General features: G+C 48.2%; 1 protein-coding gene across 1 annotated transcript; it reads left to right on the top strand.

Moving 5' to 3' along the window:
• Window positions 1-4,721: 4,721 nt before the first annotated feature.
• Window positions 4,722-10,307, top strand: LOC149331128 (isocitrate dehydrogenase [NADP] cytoplasmic-like). The gene is made up of 4 exons (XM_089555398.1): window positions 4,722-4,838; window positions 5,781-6,085; window positions 7,812-8,153; window positions 9,774-10,307. Exons 1-4 carry the CDS (start codon window positions 4,722-4,724, stop codon window positions 10,258-10,260), a joined length of 1,251 nt encoding a protein of 416 aa, XP_089411524.1. The 3' UTR covers window positions 10,261-10,307.
• Window positions 10,308-10,914: the final 607 nt, after the last annotated feature.

Genomic DNA, 10,914 nt, shown 5'->3' with positions numbered 1-10,914 from the left:
GCACCAACACATGGATACCGCTCTCGTTTCTTTTTTCTTCACTGTGTAATAATGCTGAGTATTCCTGAAATGAAAAGTAAACGAAGGCTGCGTTTTGCCAATCCTTTTGCAGCTGGACCTTATAAGCGAACAAAAAGGCGTCGAATTAAGGACTGGGTAGCCCCCTATGAAAATTATTTTCATGGTGGTAATGTTAATAGATATGAAAAGAGTAGAGTTGTTTAGGAAACAAACGTTTGTTGATGAAATCCCAGCTGGAATTAACAAGTGGAAATTCACATGGGCAGGGCATGGCCTGCTTGGACGAAATAAGCGATGGTCACGCGTGCTAACGAACTGTCTTGGAACAGAACGGAAATATTGCAAGCAGTGGCAGAATGACAGGTGCCATGAAGGGGTGCAGTTTCTGGGATGAGGTAGCTACAACTGCAGCAGGAGAGCATTGACTGGAGATTGTGTGTACGTGTGCGAGTGTTATAGCATTCGATAGTACCATTAAAAGATGGTGTCCTATACAGAACCTGGCAGGTGGCCATTAAATTAATTGGCTGCGCGAGGTTGCTCGGGGCAACCTGGATAGCACAAATTCCACCGGTGCCACCACCTGCCATCCCATGCCAGGACAGTGGCGCACCTCTTAACGGCGGCACCACTGCGCCAGGTGTGGTGTGAGGACTCCCAGGGATCTATGAATTTTAAGTAGAGAAAGACCAATTCTGCAGATATGGGCATGAACCCATTAGCTATCGCGCCGTGCCCTTAAGGCGAAGCGCGGGCAGCGGTACGGCGGTGACTGCCTTCACGCATTTAGCGAGCAGATCAGAAGGGGTGCGGCGGCGTCGTGGCGGCGGCTACGTAGAGCCATGCTGAGGTAGAATTGCCAGCTGCGTAGCATCGGGCTACATCACGCCGCAGCACGAGGCGACTGCTCATACTAAGTGAGCGGGCGGGCTTACGCCTTCGCACACGTAAGCAGTCTAAGGTGTCTCTGCCCACATTTTTTTTAAGCGAAAAGCTTCACTACGCTAGTCAACACCACGCTTCGCGCGAGCCGGCGTATGTCGGAGCATGAGTGACGTCACGCACGGCGCAGGCTACTGCGCATGTGCGCCGCCGCTTCTCCTCCTCGCCACCCTTTGACCTTTCGCCGCAGCCGTGCGCATTTGAAAGGAGGGGTATATAAGGCGCGCTTGCCCATAGAACAGGCGCACCCTGCCGCGCGCTATGCGTCATCGTTTGACGTTCGCCGCAAGCGCGTGTTTATTGCGGGTCACCGCAGCTTTTCGCTTCGAGATATCCAGGCTTAACCTTAGCTAAGCCCCAGCCAATTTTTTTTACTTCAGTCGAAGTTCCCAGCTCATTGGTAGCCTCTTCATATCTATCGGAATCACAGCCATTACTTTTTCGAATTTTAATGTTTTCTTACGGGTCCAAGCCCAGAAATACTGGACGAACGCTTCTATTTTGCACGGCTGTCATCATGTACCTCATTGCGTTGAACACTCAAAATCACCGCCTAAATTTTCAAATTTCGGCACTTCTTACCCCCACGGCTCCGCAAGCTCACAAAAGAGCTGACAGTGCCTTCAGCCTTTAAAGCCGCCTGTCCGCTATACTGGGAGGTGGCTAACTATATCAAACCTCGTGGGGGTGCCAGCTCTACACTACACAACAGTCCCCAATATACAAAACGCATCCCAGGAGCAGCGGAAGGAGGCTTTGTCCAGCTAAAACCTGGAATACCTGCGATGCCCAGTGGGCCGGAAGAGAGCTGCTGTCTCCGTAGGGGGCCTTCACCTGATAATGCACTCAATTGTCAGAGATAGCTTTGCTTTACTGAATAAACATTTTTCATTCATTCTCATTCATTTTATATGGCAGTCTGAACTAGCTGTCTGAACGCAGGAAGCATTTTATAGGTGAGATTTCATTTGTTCATAAAAACGCATGGTACCAGAACTGAATGCAAACAAAGATACAGCTAGGCGTTCCGAGGTACGAGCCTTCAGTGGAGCCTCTTGTAACCAAGTGAGAACAGGAAAAAATTACGAGGAACTTTAGCGGCTAAAGTGGTGAAAGGCGAAAGCCTGAGTGCTGCATTATGCTACGCGATTGTTGACTGCGCATTTTGTTGGTGTATTAATTAACTGCCAATTAATGACGCTCAAGCTTCGCCTTTAGGAGTGGAACGCGACAGAGTGTTGTAGCGCTGGCACGGAGTTCAAGGAACGCCACCACCCGTTCGGCGCGATGCGTTGCCCTTCGAACGCAACTCTTTTTGAGGAAAGGAAATGGGGCTGTAATTCTCTGTCATCTCGGTGGACACCTGAGCCCCACCGTACAGGAAGGGAGGAAGTGTGAGTGAAAGAAGAAAGAGGAGCCCTAATGAAGAAAATGAAAATTGTATTTGAGGAAAGGAAATTACGCATTAACTGTCTCACATATCTCAGTAGACACTAGTCGAAAATTCTGTTTGAGGAAAGGAAGTTGCGCAGTAACTGTCTCACATATTTCGGTGGACACCTGTCAAAATTCGCGCGTGGTGACGTCACGACAATTTGGACCTATCTGAAACGCGGACAAATACGCCTTGCTCGTAGGAAAGGAAATGTATCTGTCTCTCATATCTCGGTGGACACCTAAACCTCGCCGTAACGGGAAGAGAGGAAGATGGGAGTGAACGAAGACACCGTATTCACTAGACGCACCTTTGTTATTTCGAAACCATCGAGCTTTCATGGCCGAGAGAGAGAGTCTCGTGCTGGCTGACCACGACAGTGTCGTATGTATATAGCGTTATGTGTATTTTTGTTGTGCAATATCATGAGCCAAAGACAGGCAATAAAGAAAAAAAAAGCTTTCATGGCCGAGTGGTAGCGTGCTCGACTCGCACTCCGGAGACCGGGGTTCGATTCCTAAGTTCGGCCAATTTCTTACTCGGTTTTATTTATTTATCTGGTCTGACTAGAAACGTTAATTAGACTAATTGGTTAAGTAAGCAATTAACTAAACTCACTCAACCTTACTTGGAGCATCACTATACGATCCCTTTAATTGGTTGCATGGTTAGTAGCCCAAGTACAATTGACCCCGTTTGAAATTCGCGCACTGTGACGTCACGACCGTTGCGACCAATTGAAAAGCGTGACATTTCTGTCGACAGCTCCTGCTTACAAAGATGAGGCATTAAAGGCTTCCGCCTTAAAAAAGGCATTGGCGCAGTATGTAGCAGACTGGAAGCATACAGGCAGTAAAAAAAAAAGAGAAAAATGGTCAGACATCTATCAAACAAAATGAGTACAGACGTTAAATAGTAGGAATTAAAAAGATCCATATTGAAAATAGATAAACAGCATGAACCTGTAAATCTTAGTGATGTTCAACATTCCTAGACAAAAAATTTTGTATACTGAAAAACTCTAAGGTGCCGGTATAGAAATATTGAAATTTTGGTTGGTTTATTGTCGTTTAACGTCCCGAGAAAGTAATGGTCCATTTTTCCTATGTGGAGCAAAATCTTTCATTTATAGTGTTTCCATGGCTTGCATCGAGCAGTTAAAACTGCCATAAAAAAGGAATGGGGAATGTCTTTGACTCTAGCGAAAACCTTAATAGCAAAAAAATGCAAGCCTGCCTACGGGAGATTTGCGGATATATTCACTGTTACAGTGAAATCTTATAAGATATGAAAAAATTGCGCTCGTAAACTCTTTCCCGTTCAAAAATACCTTCGCCCAGAATTCGTCGGTATGAATACAATATCAGAATATCATTCATGGAAAAAAAAGACATTATTTATTCACACCGCACAAATTGAAAAACAATCGAGCGCATTTCTTAAACAACAGAAAAGATGTCCAAGTATTTGATATCATTAGTAGACATTTTTATCTCATTCGCGCAGTATCTCTCGGAACTCTCTAGGTTTGTCAAAATTTCAGGCTTAATCTATCCCCATTCAGCTACGCGGTGTTCGCTACTGCTGGCCAAAAGACAGCGCAAGTTGCTGCCTGTCTAGAAAAGCAGGTCATGCATATCCTTGGGTGTCCTCCTCCTCCGCCAGTGGCAAAGTAACATAGCACCGCAATGCTGAAGACCGCTCGCTGTAACCTTTCAAAAACACAAAACACGGTCGTTAAGTGCGTAAACTTTCTCTCATTGTCATGTCCCTGAAAAAAAGACAGTACTGTTACTTTTGGTTTCGGTTCTTGTTTCATTGGATTGTCTTCGCACTTTACTGTGTGCACATGTGTTTGCTTATTGGATGTTCTGTGTCACGCGACCTTTTCATATATGTAGCCTTTTTCCGTGAATAAAATCCTCCTAGGTCGACGTCGCCACTGGGCCTCTGCCTGCTGCTCTCTGCTGACGATGATGATGATGATGATGTCCTCTGCTGACTAGGCTGGCACCACAATTTTTCTTGTTTTCAACAATATTTTGCCCTTTTCGTGAGACTGAGAAACGACTCTAGAAAAGTTCTCGAAAAGAATTCTCACCCTGTTGCGGTATCCTGTCGAGTAATCTTTATTGAATAGTTGCTCGCACAAAGGCCTAATTCTACGTGCGTTAGACATAAGGAAATATAGAAGCAAAGGAAGAGCTTCCACGCGGCAGCAAGCGGCGCCCTTCCTCGTGCTTCCAATGGCGCCCCGCGTCCACCGTTGCCAGCGGTCGCCATCTCTTTTTGTGGCGTCGGTAAACTACACAGCGACACTACCATGGAGCGCCTCAAGTGTGGCCCCATCGTGGAGATGCCGGGGGACGACATGTCTCGCGTCATCTGGGACCTGGTGCGCGACAAACTCATCCTGCCTTACGTGGACATCGACCTGAAGGTATGGTGTGCTGTTCTGCGTGTTCACAGTGGTCACATTTGTCGCTTTTGCGCAAAGGCAGGGAAGCTTAGGCATGTTGCAGCCTTAATGCGATTTCTAGCAAGTAGGGGGATGTCCTGGTTCGTTATTCACGTTGCCGAAACCTCTCAGTTGCTTTCTAGATGGCACTAGGTGCCACTCCAGCCAGGGCTTCATCAAGGGTGTCACTCTTTCGTCAGTACATCCGGAGACTCAGCTTTGTTTCGCGTTTGGAATCAATTAGGGAAACATTTCGCGAAGTAACGTAATGGCCCGTCTCCTTAACGCCGTAATGAGGACTGCCTGAGCACACCAAGCACGCTTGAAGCAGTTTCCTTTTCACATTCTTCCTCCGGCAAGCCGTAGTCTGTCCCGTGTTAAGGCTAAGATCCAGCCCTGGCCAATAAAACGCGTCACAGGCTCTCAAGTGGGAGCGAACCTTCCCCTCTTATTTTCCACGAAAAGCTTCACCCCCATAAGCCAAACCGATTCTCCCGTCACGCTCCCTCTTCAGGTTCTCTCCCGCCATAGTTTCGGATATGATTCATTCAGCCCCTGCCCCATAATCAGCCTATCCTTATTCCCAGCTCCTGCTGTGCACTTCACATACAAGCTACCAATTAAAAGCGCGAGCTGCCACATTCGCGAATTCACGATTGGCACGTGGTCATATTAGAAAATCATATTTTTCCTTTCATCTCGCGGTGGCAGCCTTTGCTGCATAGCCTCAAAGCGTTGTCCTTGAACCTAAAGAGCTCATTAATCCTTCACTCATACTTTTTCGAATTCTATTCTATACCATCATAACGCCGGCAATGCACTGATATCTTTTGTGACAACGCCTGAGTTAACAATCCATGCAAAAGAACAAGTCTGCTTGAAAATAGAGCCCTAGCCATCGCGCCAACGTATGCTTTCCCGCAGGTGTTCGACCTGTCCATCGCCAACCGCAACGAGACGGACAACATGGTGACGCTGCAGGCTCGCGACGCGCTCAGGCGCTTCAACTGCGGCGTCAAGTGCGCCACCATCACGGCGGAGCGGGACGTGCTCGAGATGTACCAGCTGAAGCACATGTGGCAGTCTCCAAACTCGGTCATCCGCAACTCCCTGGGCGGCGCCCTGTTTCGTGAGCCAATCATCTGCGCCAATGTGCCGCCACTCGTCAAACAGTGGCGAAAGCCCATCGTGGTCGCCCGCCACGCGTTCGGAGACCAGCACATTGGAAGGCAAGCGCACTGGCTGAAATCCCCCTTCTTTGGCATCCCTCTCAGGCTGAAACTTAATGGGATAGAGTCAACACATGGCAGTGAGCCACCAGTGATATAATTTGCTCTCTCGGGGTAGACCTAAGCCACCAGTCGAGGTTGAGCCACAAGAATTTGGTAGATTTGGAACGTTATGAGCATACTCTCAGTACCAGCTCGCAAACAGCTTTGTGATTTTAGTTTACCCCTAAGGCGTCATGTCGCTCGGCAAGTCAGAGCGGAGCAAAAGATGAGCAGGTCTAAGTGTTAGCCATTCCAACAATCCGTGACGCTCAATGCGACAATCTACTTGTCGAAGAGTGCGTCAGGCGCGAGAAAAGGATCTTTTCGATGGCAAATTTCTGAGGCCAAGTGATCACAGACTGCCGCAAGTCAAATGTGAAATCAAGCACAAACACCTTACTGGTCCTGACCAAAGCGGAAACTGTGGGTATAATTGGCACTAATTGGTTAGGCTCGTTATTTTCAGACTTTCTGAAGGTAAAAATATGGACACATGTTCTTTACCCATTTATAGATATAGACATTTACACCCTAGATGAATTAGTGATATCATATTGAAGGCATCGAAAAGGAGCAGTTACATACTTCCTTCGTTTGAGGTATAGTTTGGTCACTTTGAGATGTAATGGAGAAGCCATTAGCAGCTTTGTTACGAACCATTACATGCACAAGATAGGACACGTGCAGCATTTGTGCGTTCACCTCAAGCCAACAGGACTGCCATTCTCGGCATCAAGATGCATGCATGCACAGACGTGCGGGCGCGTCTCCAGAGTGTTCGCAATGGGGCTTGGACGCTGCATGGTGGACCCGATGTGCCTTTTAGAGACATGAGAAGCTAAACACTATTCACGTGAACGTGCATGCATGATAACATGTTTTACGCACTGTAGCTGTCGCAAATGACCCCAGTGTACTCCTCGAGTGCGCTAGAAAAGTGTGTGGCCATCTGAAGTGTACATATCGTCTTTTATAGCCGCAGAAAACAGTAAGCTGCAGGCAACGAGCACATCGCTTTTCTCTCAATACCATCTTCACTCGGAGTTGTCGGTGATCCATGCAGAGAGGTCTGGTTTCATCACGCTAGGTTACATTACCGAAAAAGGAAAGGTCTGGTAAGGCTGTCACTTTGTGTGGACATTTCACGGCACTGACAGGAAAGTGTCTGCTGATGTTGTTTATAGGGGACATCGCTTACCAAAATCTCAGCAGGCATACATTTCATCACTGCACTGTTCAACGTTTTTTTTTTTTTAACTGCTCTTTATGGCTAATGACACAGCCATCGGTTCACAGAAGGTATCAGGTGTGCTGAAGGCTAGGTGAAATAGAATCTCCATCGCGTTCAGGCAATATGCGGTGACGATATTCCTGCTCTATAGAAAAAGGCCACCTAAAGACCTCCTCGCACCTCAGCTTACGACACAGCATGGAGCACAGAGCATCGTTTCGATGGCCATTGGGGCTTACCTTATGTATTACTCAAGTTGCAAACTGTACAAGCATGCAAGCAAGCAGTACAGAGACAAAACAGCAGCAGCTAGCCATATGCAGCAGTCTCCCTGCATCCCTCACTCCATCCCGGGGTTATGTCTGTACAGTACTCTTTTTCCAAACCTATGTATCGACTGATGCCAAGTCCACAATAATGCAGGAATAACATTCCAATACTCTCACAATTCAGGGACTTCGTCGTTCCCGGCCCCGGCAGCCTGGAGGTCTCCTTCACGCCCACCATCGGTTCGCCGTACCACGTACGGGTGTACGAGTTCCAGGACACGCCGGGGGTCGCCGCGGCAATGTGCAACACGGACAAGTCCATCACAGAGTTCGCCTACTGCTGCTTCCAGTTCGCGCAGCGGCGTAACCTGCCCCTTTACCTGAGCACCAAGGAAACGATCCTCAAGAAGTACGACGGCCGCTTCAAGGACATCTTCGAGCGCCTCTACCAGAAGAAGTACAGGCCGAGGTTCAAAGAGCAAGGAATATTTTTTCAGCATCGTCTAACGGACGACATGGTAGCAAGGTAACAGCCTGTTCCACCGCGCTACTCAATTTTTTTTTATCCTAAGCTTTCAAGGCCAGGAATGGATTTACAAGAGATCTAATCTAGAGGACTCAAGCTTGAAAGTCTTATACATTTCTAAAGGCCCGTGTACCGTGCGATTTCACGGCACATTAAACAACACCAGATCGTCGAAATTACCGGAGCTCTCCACTACGGCGTCCTTCATAGCCTCAGTCGCTTTGAGATGTTAAACCCCCATAAACCATAAACCAAACCAAGCTTAAAAGTAAATATCTCAAGCAGTCAAAGTGCTCAGGTAGACACGCCACAGAGGAATAAATTAAAGGGTTGATAGTAACTGCAGTAATCGAACCGATCATGTAGCAAAACGTTCCTTGTTACCCGATAATCAACTCAGACATGCAGTGGCATTCGATGGGAGGGTTTATTCGTTCGTACAACTCCTATGATACGAGCACCCATTTGCGTGGCACCTACTAGCGTCTGGATTTCACCCACGCCCTCCACGTAAAAGAAAACCTTCAAAACGTGCAGTTGGATAGTTGCCGTTTTGGTAAATTAAAGGTGTTTTCAACAGTAACGTGACAGCGAAAATGAGCGATGCTATTTTGTCTGTCAGGTGACCTATAGCGATGTGGGCGAAGACGTTCGCAGTGAGCGAACTTCGTGAATCCATCGATAAGCCACGAAGACTGCTGATGTCATGAGACTGAAACTTCGGCTGGATGGTGCCCCACACTGCGGGCCTTGGCGCTACGAAGTTACGAGAAAATACAGTCTGGTATAGCACAAAGTCTGGCCGAATATGCAGCCCCTCTTTACACAGCACTGCGTTCTTTCTGCACGGCGTTTGCTGGTCAAAACCATTCTAATCCCATGCAGTAACCAGCAGACCTCTGGCGCCCTTGCAAGTCAGGGCAGCTTTTCCGGCATGTCTACCGTGCTCTAATGTGTGATATATGAATTCCAGCGGCAAAGATGTCGAGGCCGCTTGTAAGCTTCGCCGTACTAGCATGATTCCTCCGTTCGTTCTGGCGCAGTATTGTAATCGCAAAGCAGTAATCCCTGATTACTTATTGTCAAAACGATATGGGGAGGTATGAACTCCCCCACCATCATTCCCTGGGAGACGCTTTGGGCGGTAGTACCATCTCCATTTGGAACGCCAGCTTCATCTACTGGACACCTATGATAAACTAGAGGTCCTTCCAATTCGCATCGGTTCCTTATCAAATGTTCGCATAGAACGGGTCCGCAAAGTCTCGGGTTTATGCGCGACCAAACTAATTGGCAAACCACTACAGATGTTCATGCCTTAGCGTTAGAAATAGCAGCGATTCTCTTTGCATTCACACATCAGAAGGGACACCTGCAAAGCACTGCTCCGAAATATATGTATTTAGAACGCGAAGGGCACAAACGGTAGCATGGTCATGTCTTTTGACTGACATACTACTTCAAAGTTCTTATGCGTTTCCCCGTAGTGTAACAGAAAACCTATGTAAAGTGCAGCTTCGTATTCGCCGTCTTGGTAAATAAAATGCGTTATCAAAGGCTGGAGGAAAAAAACATGCTATACGGACGCTTGCCATTTTTTCTTCCTTTTGTGCCCCACAGGTCCTTGAGAATGGAAGGCGGCTTTGTCTGGGCCTGCAAGAATTACGACGGCGACATTCAGTCGGACTTCGTGGCGCAGGGGTTCGGCTCGCTCGGCCTCATGACCAGCGTGCTTCGGTGCCCCGATAGCAAGACCATGGTCGCGGACATCGCGCACGGCACCGTGACCAAGCACTACCGGCGCCACAAGGCCGGCCTCGAGACCTCGACCAACTCAATGGCCACTATCTACACCTGGACGGAGGGCATACGTCATCGTGGAAAGCTCGATGATAATCCTAAGCTCGGCGCATTTGCCAACGCCCTAGAAATGGCCGCCATCGACCTAGTCGAGACCGGCTATATGACCAAGGACTTGGCTCTCTGTGTCAAGGGGTTCGGGAACGTCCAGAGGAAAGACTACTTGAACACATTTGAGTTCATTGACAAGGTTGCCGAGCAGATTGACGCAAAGTACAAGCAGACGTTCTTAGAAGAGCCTGTCTGAAGCCAAACGTCGCGGTGCCCTCTTTATGTATACGCGAGTGCGCGAGATTCGCCTTTTCTTCTCCTTCCCCATTCTCCTTCTCGCCAGCATTGAAATAAATGCGCTTATATTTGGTCTTACCTGTGACTGATTAGGGTGCTTCTCTGCATATATCTGATGCACAACACTCCCTACGCAGGGCAGCATCAAGTATGCTGGCTGTGCCGTGTTAAGCTACTGCTACACATCGCGGGTCCGCAGTCTCAGCTTCCCGTGCGGCCAAACGATTCAGCGAAAAGCTATAGCCAATGTGTAACACAGTCTATGTCCCTGCGTAGCCCGACGCAAAACCATTTGGTCACTTATGTGCATGCAAATCACTTCGATTCCGCGCAATACACGGCAACGTGCACCGCAGGGTCTTGACTTTGGCGACGCTGCCTTTCTCGCTATCGAGCGCGGAGACCGACCTATTTCAATGGCTGTCCCTGCGGCTTGGCATAAGCCGAGGAACCATGAGCGCCACTACTGTCGACTGGCTCCAAAAGAGCTGCCGTCACTAGCGCATGCGAGCACAAGCACTTCAAGGATCTGAAAAAGGTAGAAAGCCCTGCGTCACAGCAACAAACTCCACCGAAGCGACAATGACGGAAGCTTGAGTAAAACATACCCGTA

The sequence above is a fragment of the Amblyomma mixtum genome, chromosome 8 (assembly GCF_055824585.1).
Source record: "Amblyomma mixtum isolate Tamu chromosome 8, ASM5582458v1, whole genome shotgun sequence".
In the NCBI taxonomy this organism is placed as follows: Eukaryota; Metazoa; Arthropoda; class Arachnida; order Ixodida; family Ixodidae; genus Amblyomma; species Amblyomma mixtum.
Note: the sequence above shows the minus strand (reverse complement) of the source record. Positions and strands in the feature narration are given on the sequence as shown.

Excerpts from the sequence above, each read along its gene's own strand:
- LOC149331128 (XM_089555398.1), top strand. The coding sequence starts at position 4,722 with ATGGAGCGCCTCAAGTGTGGCCCCATCGTGGAGATGCCGGGGGACGAC. Across the intron at positions 4,839-5,780 it reads ACGTGGACATCGACCTGAAG|GTGTTCGACCTGTCCATCGC; the intron begins GTATGGTGTGCT and ends GCTTTCCCGCAG. Across the intron at positions 8,154-9,773 it reads ACGGACGACATGGTAGCAAG|GTCCTTGAGAATGGAAGGCG; the intron begins GTAACAGCCTGT and ends TGTGCCCCACAG.